This window comes from Purpureocillium lilacinum, assembly GCF_023168085.1.
Source record: "Purpureocillium lilacinum CBS 284.36 DNA, scaffold_7, whole genome shotgun sequence".
NCBI lineage: Eukaryota > Fungi > Ascomycota > Sordariomycetes > Hypocreales > Ophiocordycipitaceae > Purpureocillium > Purpureocillium lilacinum.
In genome coordinates this window covers 1,846,029-1,861,071 of record NW_027072117.1, presented here as the reverse complement: position 1 = coordinate 1,861,071, position 15,043 = coordinate 1,846,029, and the positions used below count along the sequence as shown (strand labels likewise).

The following is a 15,043-nucleotide window of genomic DNA, read 5'->3' as shown; positions in this document are numbered from 1 at the left end:
ACCTCACCTCACTCGACGATGGTGCGGGACGGGCACATCGCCTGGCCTGGCCAGGCACCCTGCTCGCCTGTCGCTCCAACGACCGACCAACCTGTCATGCCCTGGAGGCCTGGGATGCCTGAGAGCCAGAGGGCCCCACCACGCAGGAGGATTCCCGGAACCCAGCGCCGGTGTCGTCGAGCGGTTCCGCCAGTGTCGGGGACACGCGTGGTTGCTGGTCCAGAGGCCGCGTTTCTGACACGTCGGTCGAGGGCCCGGGTTCCTTGGGTGATTCGGGACGGCATCCCACGCAGGAAGGAAGAAAGAGAGTGTCGAGGTTGGCGGTGGTGTCCCGCCTTGTTCTCTCCCCCGCGTGTCCCCCCGGTGATGATGCTACCCTGATGTGAACTCTGAACCGCCTCTTCCTCGACTCTGATCTCGCCCTCGCAGCCCGTCAAGCAGCAAGGCCCGTTCATGAGAGGCCTCGGGAAAAGGGAAAAAGACACCGACCGACAACGCCTTGGACCCGTAACGCGCCCGTCGGCGTCGCTGTTGGTTGGTGGTGGTCGTGGTGGGGGGGCCAAACAGTGGAGTAGCACCTCAGGAGCCGTTCGGTTGGAGAAGAACACGGCGGACCAGCCAATTTTGCATGAGGGGGACGCCAATTGTCCACTGGCCACTGGCCGCTTGGCCGCTGGGCGAGCGGGCCGTCTCCTCTGTGCGCCAGGCGCAGCTTGAGATGCTGATGCGGTCGAGGTGCAGGGCATGGCCGGTGCAGGAGCAGGTGCAGGTGCAAGTACAAGTGTTGCGCGGGCATCCATGGATGGACGGGATCCATGGAGGCTTCCAGGTTGAGATGCCCGCCCAGGCCACAGGCGCTCTCTCCTGGCGGTCGTGGTGCCTGTCGGTACGAGCAGGTACCGCGCAGTTCGCGTCGGGCCCAGGGCCTCGTGTCCCCGGGCCACCGCACCGCGCTGGGCGGCGGTGGAGGCTGCCCAGGTGCCAGGTACCTTACCTTGGGTACCTGCCCGGCTCGCGTACAGGGCAGTACTCGCGGGTACCTCGACCCCCATCCACCGTTGCCTCCACTGCCGCCGCCAGTTGCCAGTTGACTCGCCCACCCGTCGCCGGCCGGCCGCCCGTCCCCTTCCTTCCTCGCGCCCATCCCATCCATCACACGGCGCCCTCTTTTTCCCAATTCAATCCCCCAATCCAACAGCCTCTCCCACCCCGTCGTCAGGTTTGATTCCCCCATCCACGACGGCGTCGTTGCGCATCTTCCCCCACGGCGCGGCCAATCTTTCTTCTTACCCCCGGTGCTTTGCCATTTTTACCTTCTTTTTTTAACCCCATTTCTCCCCCCTTGCCCCTTCGGGCAGTCGGATTCTCCAGCTCCGGCCCTGCGCCTACAGTGCCTACCAAAGTGCCTGCGCTTCTTTTTGCTCGGCAGCGCCTCCTGAAGCTTCACACCAACTCTGCACCACGCAGCAATCTCGAAGCTTCGTCCTGAGCCGGCCCGGTCACAGGCTGCAGCTCCCTCCCCCCGCCGCTCCTCAAGAGACACAAGGTCGACAGCCGAGCTCGTCGCCCGTCCCCTGCCGTCTCGAGCCCGAAGCCTCCGACGCCCATCATGACCACGCAACCCCAGGTCAACATCGACCGCTATGTCGTGATCCATGTGGCCACGACGTGCGATGAGCACGGCGTCTACGTCACCAAGGACTCTGCCGAGGTTATTGAGCTTGGATGGATCCTGCTCGACGCAAATTCGCTCGAGGAGGTGAGTTGCCCGTCGTCCCCATGGACAGCTTTGGCTTCTCTCCACCGTGTCCCGTCGCTGACCCGTGCTCCCACAGATCACCCACGAGAGCGTCCTCGTCAAGCCGGTCAACACTCCGATCACTCCCTTGTGCAGTAAGTTGCTCCCATGCTGCTATTTTGCCCGCTGTTTTTGCCCTTTTGGTTGCGCTCGACATATTTATCGGCCGCCATCGGGGCGCCCCGTCCACCAAGCCGGCCGGCAAACATCCTGTTGAGCGAAAACTGGAGCTGACCACGACGCCCTTGCAGCGAGCCTGACGACCCTCACTTGGGAGCATGTCCGAAATGCCGGTACCTTCAGAGACGCCATCAGCCGGTTCGATGCGTTTGCCACCGAGTACCTTACATCCAAGAACCTCGACTTCGTATTCGTCACCCTCGATGCCTGGGACCTGCGCGTCCAGCTTCCCCGAGAAGCCCGCGACAAGGCTGTCGTGCTGCCTCCTTATCTGCAGCACTCGCGCACCTTCGACCTACGCACCGAGTACCAGCGTTGGCAGCAGCACCACCCTGAGTCGCTGCCTTTCGGCCCGTCGATGCTCTCCAACATCTGCGCCGCGCTCGAGGTGGAGCCCGTTCAGTCGAGCGCCCCCATCAAGCACAACCTGCCCTTCCACTTGCAGGCCTTGGCCCCGGCCTCGCCTCGCCGCGCCATGGAGGAGGCCATCACTCTTGCCCGCGTCCTCCGAGGGCTCATCCGCAAGTCCCAGCCCGCGCAGGATCACCCTGACGTCTTGACTCGGCCCATGGACGCTCGTGCCGATGTGCGAGCCTTCCTCTCCGAGAGGAGCAAGGTCCTGCACATGTCTGGACTTCCTCACGACACGACTCAGTCAGAACTCGAGAGCTGGTTCACCCAATTTGGTGGCCGCCCCATTGCCTTTTGGACTCTCCGTACCCCCGAGCAACACAAGCCCACCGGCACTGGCTTTGCAGTGTTCTCGTCACATGAAGAGGTCAGCTGCCCGCCCCTCCTTGGTAGATGCCAAGATCTCCCCCGTTGTCCCCGGCTTTGGCCATGTTGTAGCCAAGCTAACGTACGCATCCCAGGCCGCCGAGAGCTTGTGCATGAATGGCCGCGCGCTCAACGAAAAGGCCATTGAAGTCTCCCCTTCTTCCAGCCGTGTCCTCGATCGTGCGCAGGACATCCTGACACCGTTCCCGCCCAGCAAGAACCGACCTCGACCAGGCGACTGGACTTGCCCCTCTTGTGGATTCTCCAACTTCCAGCGCCGTACTGCCTGCTTCCGATGCTCGTTCCCCGCTATGGGCGCCGGGCCTGCTGGTGGTGAGATGGGAGGCGGTGCCCCTGGGGGCTACGGTTACCAATACGGGCCCCCGAACATGATGCCTCCCCCTCCTCACGGCGGCCACCACGGCCCGATGGGTCACGGTGGACGTATGGGTGGTGGCGGCGTCGTTCCGTTCCGTGCTGGTGACTGGAAGTGCGGCAACGAGGTGTGCGGCTACCACAACTTTGCAAAGAACGTTTGTTGTCTCCGCTGCGGCGCCAGCCGCGCCGGTGCCGCCGTGGTCGCCGACTCGGGCTACCCGTCTCCCATGGACAACGCCTCGCAGTACAGCATGAGCCAAGGATCCATGGCCGGCACTCCTGGCCCCGGGCCATTCGGCTCCGGCAACTCCTTCGCTTCTGGTGGCGGCTACAACCAGCACTTCGGAGGCCCTCCCAGCCACTTCCTGCCGTCTGGCCTGGGTGGTGGCGCCGGTGCCTACCCAAGCTCCCTCAACACCCAGGGCTTTGGCTCGACCCCGGGGTCGCACTCGGCAGGCCCCTTCGATAGCCGAGCAGCGGAGGCCGCGTTCCAGTCTGCCACCAACGGACCTGCGTCAGCCGGCCCCAATGCGTCCAACAACTTCTACAACAATGGGGAGAACGACCCGTTCGCCTTTTTGTCGAGCGGCATCGGCGGCCTCTCGGTCAGCGGTAACGACGCCCGCCAGAACGGCGGCGGTGCTCCCCCGAGCAAGTCGCCTGCTTAAGTACGACGCGCCGATTGTGAGCTAGTCGCGGGCTCTCGACGGAACGTCTCACTCGGTTGATGGTTGCGAATCTTTCCGCGTCGTCCCTACCAAGGCACAGCAAGGAAACAACGACTTTGGAACGACGAACATAGAGCACTTACCCTTGGCAAATACCTTCTGGACTTAGCTTGCTGTTACTACGGGAAAGGGGGGCAATGATGTGTATTTGGTGTCAGGTCCAGGACGGAGTGTCGGGCACATTATATTTCTGGGGGGATGCGGTACACTCTGACGGCTGGAAGACAAAAGTGACTATACCACGCACGGCTGTTCTGGTTTGAGTCTTCGGTGCAGACATTTTGCGGGACACGCGCGGTTTTGTTCACAACTGGGGGGGCCATCTCGAGCGGCCCCGGGCAGCGATTCTATCTCTCGGTTGGGCGATGCGGAACTGGATTATTCAACGGCGGTGACGGTGGTGAGTGTCGGAACGTGGGTTTCTGCTGGAAAAGCCCTTTTGTTGTCCCGGGAGGTGCATAGCGAAAGGGAGTGTACGGTACATCTTGGTGTGAGTCCTTCAATATCCCCCAGTTCAGCGGCATCTACGTCTGGCGGCCATCATCTTGGGTCTAGGACACGGGCTACTCCCTCTTTCGACATTGTCTTTTGTTGTTTCCTTGCAGTCTACCCTCCTTTTCTCTCCTCATGTCTTTTCTATTTGAGTCTTTCCTTTCTCTTTTTACCCTTTGCTTCGAGGAGCCCTCCTTCCCAGGCTCGATGGTGTTGGTACGGCTGGCGGCGACTGGGAAAGGGGGTAAACCATTTGGGGCGGGAGGTTCGGGCGAGGAGTCGGGGAGCTTCGGAACTCGTTCAACGGCTTGACTGGTGGCTGCGGGAGAAGGAAGCGGCTGCGTGTGCGCTGCCTGCTCCCGCGCTTTGATGTTGCGGACTTGTTGATACAAAATGGAGGGGTTACACCCTTTGGCGGATGTGTGATAGGACGATGAGATAAAAGACTTGATTTTTTCGCACTTGCATCACGCGGCGTGTTGACGGATACCGACGGGGGATGACACTCTGTTCTGATACTCTACACTGTCGAATTACGTACCCCGATTCCCTCGTTGAGAGTGCCTCCCACCCAATGATCCTACAACGCTGCCCTTGCATCAGCCTTCATGGGTGGCCCCTCACAAGTCATTGCCCTGGAAGAAGCCATTGACAAAGCCCTCGAGATCCTGTCCGCTCCGCAGCATGACGCCCGAACAATCACTCATATCGTCCTCGTCGTCCTCCAGCATGTGGTCCTCCTCCGCCGAACCCGTGGTGCCGCCGCCGTCGGCCATGACCACGTCCTCCCCACCGTTTACGCGGGCGAGGACTTCGTCGACAATGTCCCCCGTTTCCTCGTCGGCTTCCATGTCTTCGTCACCGGCCTCGCTGTTGTCGTCGGTGCAATACGAGCCGTAGTCATCAGAGCTGCCAGCTTCGTCGTCGTTGTCCTCGCTTTCGTCTTCGTCTCCATCGTCTTCGCCGTCGGCCATCTCGGCGTCTTCCTGCGCCTGCTGAGCCGTCGCGGCTGCTGCCAGAGCGTCCTTGCTATAGAGGTCTTGCTCCAGCCAGTCCAGCCAGTCCCACTCGTCCGCCTCGGGGCCGTGATGGTGCAGGGCCTGCGCACGCAGCGCTTCGTCGCCTGCCGGCTCGTGGGGCACGCCGCTGAGTGCCTTGCTGCTGTATTCGGCCCAGGCGGCGACGCTGTCGGTCGCTTTTGGCGGCTGGAGCTTCGACTTGGGCATGTGGACGATGATGCCGCGCTCGATCTCGTGTTCGAGTTTCGGGGCGCGCGCTTCGCCGTCGCCCATGTCCTCGGCGATCATCTGCTCCTTCGACGCCCAGGCCAGGGCCATGAGGCGCTCGTCCTCGTCGGTTTCGCGGACCTGGCGCTGCTGCTCGGGGGTGAGCGTCAGCCAGCGCTTCTTCATGGCGTGCTTCTTCTTCCAGTGGTGGCTCGTGTCCATGTGCGCGAGCGTCGTCTCCTCGTCCGAGATGTAAATCTCCTCCTCCGTGGGGACCAGGTTTTCGCCCGTGAACCAGTCCCAGTAGCCCCAGAGGGCCATGAACTTGAGGTGGATGTGGAGGTCGAGCCCGCGTCTGATGCTCTCCCCGGCGACGAGCTCGTCCGGGCGCATGAGGTGGGCGTGGCCCGAGCCCCAGCCCTCGGAGTGGCCCTGGTTAATGTTGATGAATGGCACCCCAAACGTTGGCTTGTTCCTGTCGATGTCCAAGCTCGTGTTCCGCAGCGCGGTCCTGTACGCGAGCTTGACCTGCATGATCTCCGCCGCGGTGGTCCAGCGCTTGCGCAAGAGCACCTCCCAGAGGAACATGAGGCCGCAGCGCTGGCTGAGGCAAATTTGGAGGATGTTGACCCTGCGGTCGCCGAAGGAGGGCTCGTTGGAGAGCATGGTCAGCTTGACGAAGAAGAGCTGCGCGTTGAAGAGGTCCCTGTTGCGCCAGAGGAGCTTGCTGCGCATCATGGCCTCCCGCTGCGACGTGAGGCCGACCTCCATGGTAAGCCACATGCGCAGCAGCGCGTCGAGCGTCCCGCGGGGGGTGCGGTGCCCCATGCGGGCCAGCATGGCGAGGATCTCGCGGCAGCAGCGGTCGCGCGTGAGCACGAGCTGGAGGTACCGCATTCCGGGAACCGTCCTGACCTTCTTGGACTTGATGTTGTTGGCATAGCGCTCGGCCTCGGACATCTGATAGCCCCAGACGCGGCCGGCGGGGTCGATGACGAGATGTCGGCGGTACATGTTGAAGGCGAAGACTCGCCCGGCCTCGGGGGCCTTGTGCGCGATGATCTGTCGGATGACGGAGAGAGCGTGTCCGTTGAAGGTCTGATAGAATGCGCGGCTGGTCGAGTAGAGCGTGAGGAGGTCCTCGGGACGGAGGTGCTTGGCGATCTCGACGGTGAGCTCGACGCTCTGGCAGAGAGCGGTGATGAGGTCCATGCCATCGCGACACATGCTGAGGCGCAAGCTGGCCATGTCGGCGCACAAGTCATAGGGTTTCTCTTCCTCCTCGCCAAAAACCTCCTCGAGACCGTCCGCCTCGAACACGAACCGCTTCGCCTGACGACCAAGGACTCCACACTCCTCCGTCCCCACCACATGTCCCTCTCGGTCGTCTTCACTTTCTTCGTAGTCGTAGTAATCGTCGCTATACTCATCCGTGTTGTTCTCCATAAACTCGTCAAGTTCCTCCTGGGTCATAGCCCCGATGAGGTTCAGTCCCTCCTCCAGGAGCTTCTCCTTCCGGGCGTTGCTCTTCTCCACCTCCTCGACGGCGTGCTGCTTGACGGCGTCGGCCAGTTCCGTCTTCGTCACGGGCGAGCCGGGCCTCTTGCTCGCGGCCTTGACGCGGAGCACGTCGAGCGCGACGCTGGCGAGCACCTCGGCCTCATCGGCGGAGAGGCCGTCCGCCTGGGCTTTGCGTCGAACCTCCGCCTTGAACAACTCCGCTGGGTCGAGTGAATCGTCCATGGTAGGGGAGTTATCTTGGCCTGCTGTTGCCGAGTCCAGCATGCTCTGCAGTCAACGAAATTATCGAAATGATGAAGACCGGCCGTGAGGAAACGAGGCGTAGAAGCCTCCGGGTGATGAGACTTGAGATGTTCTGGTGAACGAATGAAGGTGCGAAGGCACGAACGCGTGCCAACGGGTCGGAGGAAACGAATGTGGTGGTGCACGAGGCAAAAGCGGTGATGAACATGACGGCGGGTGTCGACAGAAAAGGAACAATAGAACAGCTATTGTTGACGGAACAATAGAGGCACAGTCAATAGCCATTCATCGGGTAACCACAGAGTCGGTCAGGTGACGTGGTTCAACCTGCCAGGTGAACAATCGTCCGTTTGCTTGCCGCTACCGCAACAACATGGGAACACGCGACCCAAGTTGCAACTGTCCGGGTGAACCCAGCTGGGCCCTGAAAGCACGGTGCCACTCGCAATAAAGACAGACGTGGGGAAACTGCCAGTGAATTGGAATCAAGTACCTAACTCCGCCGAGTCCTCTCGGCTTCTGTGAAACGCTCCTGTGCCTCGACACCCAGAGTTGCAAAGTCTCCTCATCCTATGAAGACCGACTCTCTCCAAGGAACTTCCACCTCAACTATCGGTCAAGCTCGTCGACGGGAAGATCGCCGTCATCCCGTCCTACGATGGACTCTGCGACCTTCCAGATCTGGAGCAAATTATCCTCTGCGGCACTCGCCACAAGCCAGGGCTCATTCGGGTTCCAGCTAAAGTCGGCCAGGTGGTTCGTGTGGCCGCCGTGCATGAAGAGCCTACAGAGCGATGGTTAGCAACAGCTTCACTATGCGCCTCATGCAGCGGCAGACATGGTACTTACAGCTCTGGGGGGCCGTCATCTTGGTCATCAGGCAGCTGCTCCTCGCCAACCCGAGACAGATCCCAGAAGATGATTCTCCGGTCGTAGCTACCGCTGCCCAAGATGCCAGCTTCGGTCGGGTGCCAAGCCAGGGACGTCACCGCATCGTTGTGGCCTTCCAGCGTGTGCACCTTCTCCTTGACGTTTCGCAAGTCCCAGATTCCGATCGTCTTATCGGCAGAAGCTGTGGCGACGAGAATCTCTGAGGTAGGGTTGAAGGCGAGGGCATTGATGGCATCGAGATGGCCTTTCTTGGCAACGACTGCAGCCTTGGTCGTGTCGCTCTGACGGACATCGACAATCTGGAGCGTCTGATCGTCTGAAACGGAGCCGATGAAGCTCTTGGCGATGGGATGGTACTGCACGTCGTTGACGATTTGAGTGTGGTGGGTATACCGACGAGCTGGTCGGAGTGTTTTCGAGTCTGCCTCGAGCGTCTTCAAGTCCCTTTCATAATGTTAGTCACTTGTTTTGTGGCTTGAAAGTGTCGCTTATCTGAGCATACCAAAGGCACATGGTCTTGTCCTCACTTCCTGACGCCAGGCAGCCGGCCTCATGCGGATTCCAGTTCAGGCCGAAGCCCTCAGCCTTGTGGCCGACAAGCTCGATCTGGGGGTTGATCTTGCCCGGGTTGGCGGGTTGGAGAGGGTGCTTTGTCCGGTCAAAGATGAGAATTCTTCCGTCGACACACAATGTGGCAATGATGTCGGGATTTTGTGGCTGGTAGCGCGCCTTGTTGACCTCGCTGGGGTGCTCAATCTTCTGCACAATGTCGCACTTGATGGCGGCGACATCGCCAGAGTTGCCGTATCCGCCAATCTCGCCCCGCTCCTCGTCGTAGTTGTCGGGATTGGGCGCGACCGCCTTGGGGATCTGCACATCGGCAATTTGAAGGTAGTTGGTGCTGTCGTCGGAGGTGTGCGTGCCTAGCAGGAGGCGGTGCATCCTGTAGTTCTTGCCCTCGGGCTCCTTGACGTCGGGGAACCACTGGACAGTGAGAGTAGGCCAAGTCAGGGCCGTTCTATATCGCATTAGATCATGCTTGAAGAATCAAGAGTGCCGGTCAGATGACCGGACACGTACCCGAGAATCATGTCGTAGAGGAACGGGCTGTTCTTCTTCCACGTCTTGTACTCTGACCTATGTCAGAATTGCATTGACAGGCAACTAGCAAAGAGTCAATCTCACCCTCATTGATGAGGCGCTCGACCTGATCGTCTTCTTCCTCCTGGATCATGTCGACTGAGATGGGTCGGTCAGCACTTGTCAAGATGGCAATTTGGTCGCGAGGCTGAGCGCCCAGCAGAGCTCAAACGTACTGTCGACCTCGGGGTCCGACGCCTGCGCGGGAGCCATGGTGGATGAGTCTTGCGGGTGAGGATGAGATTTGCAAGTCAAGATCCGATGCTTTATTCTCCTGCAGCGCGGGATGCTGAGGCTGACAGGCGACGGCGAGAAAATGGTGTGACGCGACCAAAATCGAGAGATGAGGCTGGAAAATGTGAGCCAAGTTGCACGCGTCGCGCGTAAAGTGAAGGCGGCGGGCAGCTCCAGCTGTGGCAGGCTGCGAGGTACGCCAGCCGTCCAATCAAACCGTCGCGGCACGGCCGTTTGGCTTAGCTAATACAGTTTTTGCGTCCAGAGTGCTGGCCCTGGCCTGGCATGGATATGGATACCTCAGGTGGCAAGGGCCGCTGAAGCATGTCAGGGCCAGTTCACCGGCCAGCCGGTGAAAGCCACCCCCGCCGCCATGCCACCAGCACCACCTGGACCAGTTGCGCACCTAGGCGGCGGGAAAATCGGTCCCTCCCCCGCCACACTGCATGCGGCTGCACCAGCAGACGAAGCAGCTCACTGGATTCCACCTGATGCCGGATGACTCGCCTTCACATTGCATCACGACTCCACCACAACTATCACCACACATCACGCATCACCTCCAACGCGCTGCCGTTGCAACCCGCGCAGCTCTCTCCCCTCCGGCCACTAGCTTACCGTTTCTCTCTTCTTGCTCTGGCGCTCGGAGACAGGTCATCAGCTTCGGCGAAAGGATCTTTCTTGTTATAGTGGCGCCCTCCAGATTGGACTGCTTCGACGGTACATTGTACCATCACAGCTCGATTCCTCACAAACCCCAACCGCAGCCTAGAATTATACTGAGTCGGACTGCATCCCGGCACCCGCATCATGGGGTACGTCTTCCATCTCAGAGCTGTTTGCGGCAGCCTTGGACTGACATCTCGCCTCTCAGTGTCCCGAAATTTTTCAGATGGCTCTCAGAGCGATACCCTCCGATCTCCCAGCTCATCGCCGAGAACAGAATACCCGAGTTTGACTGCTTATATGTACGGAGACGCCCCCCGAGTCATACTCTCAGCGGCGCATCGACTGACGGAACTACAGCTCGACATGAACGGCATCATCCACAACTGTACGCACAAGGATGCGGGCGAAGACACGACCTTTCGACTGAGCGAAGAGGAGATGTTTATCCGAATCTTCAATTACATTGAGCATTTGTTTGGCAAGATCAAGCCGAAACAGCTCTTCTTCATGGCCATTGATGGCGTCGCTCCCCGCGCCAAGATGAACCAGCAGCGAGCGCGCCGTTTCAGAACTGCCCTGGATAACGAGAAGGCCCGTGAAAAGGCCATCAAGGATGGTGTGGAGATGCCAAAGGAGGAACCCTTTGATAGCAACTGCATCACCCCAGGTATGCCCGCTGCGGATCCTCCTACTTTGCGTACCAGACGCTAATTGTACCAGGCACCGAGTTCATGGCGAAGCTGTCGCTACAATTGCGGTATTTTGTCAACAAGAAAGTGTCGGAAGACTCTGACTGGCAAGGTTGTGAGGTCGTTCTCTCCGGCCATGAGGTCCCCGGCGAGGGAGAGCACAAGATCATGGAATACATTCGAAACGCCAAGGCGCAACCAAACTACAATCCCAACGTACGACACTGCCTGTACGGGCTCGACGCCGATCTCATCATGCTGGGCCTTCTCAGCCACGACCCTCATTTCTGCCTTTTGCGTGAAGAGGTCACGTTCGGCCGTGCTTCCAAGGCCAAGTCCAAGGAGCTCGAGCATCAAAACTTTTACCTCCTTCACCTCTGCATGGTGCGCGAGTACCTTGAAATGGAGTTCCAGGAGTTGGAAAAGCAAGGCTTGTTGAGCTTTCCTTTCGACCTTGAGAGGGTCATCGACGACTTCATTCTCATGGCGTTCTTTGTTGGAAATGATTTCCTGCCGAATCTCCCAGGCCTTCACATCAACGAAGGCGCCCTGGCAAACATGTTTGTGACCTATAAGAAGGTGTTGCCGACATGCGAAGGGTACATCAACGAGAATGGCGTCATCAATATGTCGCGTTTGCAGCGCCTCCTTGACGAGCTCAGCAAGCTTGAGCTCGTCTCGTTTGAGAACGACGTTGCTGACGAGAAGTGGTTTGCAGCGAAGCAGATGGAGAAGAAGCTCGAGGGCAGAAACGGCGCGGCATCGAAGTCATCTAAGAATGGCCAGCTCATCATCACTTCCTCTCAGCGCGACTTGTGGAAGCAAAAGATTCGTCCCTACGTGTCCAAACGCTCCGACGAGCCCCTGGATCTTGGTTCAAATCTCAAGGCTGCCGATCGCAAGTTTGTGCAGGACCTTGCCGACGCCATGCATCTGGACTGGTCCACCAAGGAAGACGAGAACGCGGACCGACATCTGATCTTGGCCTTCCCCGCCCGCCCAGACGGCGATGATGATGACGAGGAGGAAGAAGGCAACTTGGCTGCATATCGCGTGATGAAGATTTACGACAAGGCCGCCGTGGTGGACATGACTGCCGAGGATGCGCAGAAGCAATATGAGCAGCTCTACCAGGACAAGTACCAGGGCTGGAAGACGAAGTATTACCTGCAGAAATTCCCCGAATGGCCCGCCGAAAAGTACGCCGTCGAGCAGAAGGCGCTTTGCGAGAACTACGTCCAGGGCTTGCAATGGGTGCTCTTCTACTACTACAAGGGTATTGCGTCGTGGCCCTGGTTCTACGGATATCACTACGCCCCCCTCATCTCCGGTAAGTCATGCTTCAGATCCAACGTCTTGTGCTTGACTGACGATATTAGATGTCACCAAGGGCCTCGGGGCTGATCTCAACTTCAAGAAGGGGCAGCCTTTCAAGCCGTACGAACAGCTCATGGGTGTCTTGCCCGACAGGAGCAAGAAGATTGTGCCCAAGATCTACCACGATTTGATGACAAACCCCAACTCTCCCATCATCGACTTTTACCCGAGGGACTTCGAACTTGACATGAACGGGAAGAAGATGGACTGGGAGGCCGTCGTGAAAATCCCATTCATCGATGAGAAGCGCCTGCTGGATGCCATGGCACCTAAGAACGATCTTCTGGAGGACGACGAAAAGGCGCGCAATGGTTTTGGAGTGCCCATCAAGTTCACTTACTCATCTGATGTCAACTTCACGTACCCGTCCTCGCTCCCGGGCATATTCCCCGAGATCCAGAACTGCCGCTGCATCGAGAACATATTCGACCTCCCCGACGTCGAAGGACTCGAGTACCTTTCTGGCCTCACGAGTGGCGCGCTGCTCAACGTGTCGGCTCTCGCTGGCTTCCCGACGCTGCACACCCTCCCTTATACTGCCCAGCTTGTTGAGGGCTATGGTGTTAATGTCTTTCAGTCTGAAAGCAAGAACCCCAGCGTCGTTGTCACCCTGACAGACACGAAGATGCGGACCAGCATCGAGGCCTGGAAGGCCAAACTCGGTCAGAAATGCTACGTTGGCTATCCTTTCCTTCAGGAAGCCAAGGTGATGAGAGTCCAAGACGAGCTCTTCAGCTACGAGCTCGCTGAGGACGGCAAGCAAATCATCACTAAAGACCACTCCAACAGAGAAGCGTCCGACTTTGCCAGGGAAGCCGAGTACATCGAGGGTTGGTACGGAAAGCGTTTGGGCGTGACCATCGGGCAAGTGGAATGCCTTGTCTACGTGCACATGCTCAAGGGCCTGATCAAGACCGAGGAGGGTGCTCTGATTAAAGAGTACGCCGAAAACCCTAGCTTGCGAAGCATATACGCATCTCAAACCATCGTGGACGAGGTCGTCAACGAAGACGAGCGATTCATCGAAAAGGAGGCGCTGCCTATTGAGGAGGAGTTCCCAATCGGCACCCGGGCGTTTTTCCTAGGAGAGTATGCCTACGGGCGTCCGCTCGAAATCACTGGCCACGTCGGCGGCAAGACTGAGGTTGTTGTCTCGATTCCGAAGACGAAGGAACCAGAGTTCGCCAAGGCTATGATCCATCAGGCTGAACGAAACAACCCATACACGCCGTCTTTTGCTGTCGCTAAGCAGCTCGGGGTGCACCCCCTTGTGCTCAGCAAGATTACATCATCTTACCAGATTCTCAGTTCGGCTGGCCTGAAGCTCAACCTGGGCTTGAACCTGAAGTTTGAGGGCCGAAAGCTCAAAGTGCTTGGCTATTCTCGCAAGTCCCGCACGGGATGGGAATTCAGTGCTGCGGCTATCAAGCTGATTGCCGACTACATGGTGGCGTTCCCCGACTTCTTCGCAGCAATCCAGAGAGAGCCTCAAAAGAGTGAGATCACCGACACGGACTTGTGGAAGGACTCGACTGTCGCCTCGCAGCGGGTTAAGGACATTGTCGCCTGGCTCAAGAAGCAGGAGACCAGCAAGTTCGAGCGGGTGCCCCTTGAAGCCGAGCAGCTCGATTCTGATGTGGTCATGGCACTTGCCGATGCCGGCGAGCGGATTTTCCAGGCAACGCAGGACATCGACATCCGGAAGATGAAGGGCGTCCCTCGCGCGGCAATTCTGAAGCCATCCGATGCGGAGCTGGTCCTTGGAAACCAGAGCTTCCAGCTTGGCGACCGGGTGACGTTTGCAAACGCTGCAGGTAAGGTTCCCATCGCCACAAGAGGCACCGTCGTTGGCATCAGCCGAACTGCCACGGCGCTGCTTCTGGACGTCCTGTGGGACACATCCTTCATGAGTGGCACCACTCTTGGTGACAGAGCGCCCATGTTCCGTGGCCAGACAGTCGCGTCATCTTCCGTTCTCAACACTTCGGACAAGCAGGTCGTCTCTGCGTCCAGCAGGTCGCAACAGCGACGGGCTGCGCCTAACCCGACGACTGGAACATACGGCTCAATTGGCATAACCCAGCTCAAAGACGCCCCCACACCGCCTCCCCTGCGAGGCGGTTGGCGTGGCGCGATGAACCCTGATAGGAACTCACCGGCACGTCGCGGCAGCCCGAATCCTCGCGGCGGTGGCGCTCCGAACTTGCTGCATAGCACTCTCGTCTACCGTGGCGGCCCTAACGGTACCCAGTCCCCAGGTCAGAATGCCAGCGGGCAAGGTCGCGGAGGCAACCAGAACGGCAGAGCGGGCGGTGGCGGCGGTGGGCGTGGGCGGGGTCGAGGCAACTTTGAGGGAGCTCAAGCACCCTCGAGTGGTGAAGAAGCTCCCAAATACGGCAATGTGCCTCCGCCCGCGAGCCTCGACAACACCCGTGGCGGCCGCGGCCGCGGCCGAGGTGGTAGGGGACGCAATGGCCCCAACCGGGGCCGTGGCGGCAATGCGAGAGGAGGCAGTGCAGCCCAGGCCCAGTGAGGAGTTGGCGTTAGGTAGCCCGTTGTTGTTTTACACGGAAGTAGGGGTGGTGGCGTTTGATGGCTTGTATGCACGCAGATATTGTCAAAGCGATGGCTTCCCAAGGGCAGTGCACGACTGCGACGAGTACCACAGACAGAGCTGGATACCCATGAGCCCTACCGGCC

At 59.3% G+C, this 15,043-nt stretch overlaps 4 protein-coding genes across 4 annotated transcripts; 2 read left to right on the top strand and 2 right to left on the bottom strand.

Moving 5' to 3' along the window:
• Window positions 1–1,609: 1,609 nt before the first annotated feature.
• Window positions 1,610–3,801, top strand: PLICBS_009453 (uncharacterized protein; the record flags this gene model as incomplete). The annotated part of the gene is made up of 4 exons (XM_018325064.2): window positions 1,610–1,759; window positions 1,836–1,893; window positions 2,050–2,756; window positions 2,851–3,801. 4 exons carry the CDS (start codon window positions 1,610–1,612, stop codon window positions 3,799–3,801), a joined length of 1,866 nt encoding a protein of 621 aa, XP_018176458.1.
• Window positions 3,802–4,973: 1,172 nt separating this feature from the next.
• PLICBS_009452 (uncharacterized protein) lies at window positions 4,974–7,322 on the bottom strand (the record flags this gene model as incomplete). Its single annotated transcript, XM_018325063.2, has 1 exon — window positions 4,974–7,322. The coding sequence occupies one exon, from the start codon at window positions 7,320–7,322 to the stop codon at window positions 4,974–4,976; it is 2,349 nt and encodes a 782-aa protein (XP_018176457.2).
• Window positions 7,323–7,952: 630 nt separating this feature from the next.
• On the bottom strand, window positions 7,953–9,587 carry PLICBS_009451 (histone acetyltransferase type B subunit 2; the record flags this gene model as incomplete). The annotated part of the gene is made up of 6 exons (XM_018325062.2): window positions 7,953–8,127; window positions 8,193–8,678; window positions 8,737–9,252; window positions 9,315–9,366; window positions 9,420–9,473; window positions 9,551–9,587. 6 exons carry the CDS (start codon window positions 9,585–9,587, stop codon window positions 7,953–7,955), a joined length of 1,320 nt encoding a protein of 439 aa, XP_018176456.2.
• An 831-nt stretch (window positions 9,588–10,418) lies between these two features.
• PLICBS_009450 (uncharacterized protein) lies at window positions 10,419–14,876 on the top strand (the record flags this gene model as incomplete). The annotated part of the gene is made up of 5 exons (XM_018325061.2): window positions 10,419–10,423; window positions 10,483–10,576; window positions 10,635–10,944; window positions 10,998–12,296; window positions 12,346–14,876. The coding sequence occupies 5 exons, from the start codon at window positions 10,419–10,421 to the stop codon at window positions 14,874–14,876; spliced, it is 4,239 nt and encodes a 1,412-aa protein (XP_018176455.2).
• Between the last annotated feature and the right edge of the window lie 167 nt (window positions 14,877–15,043).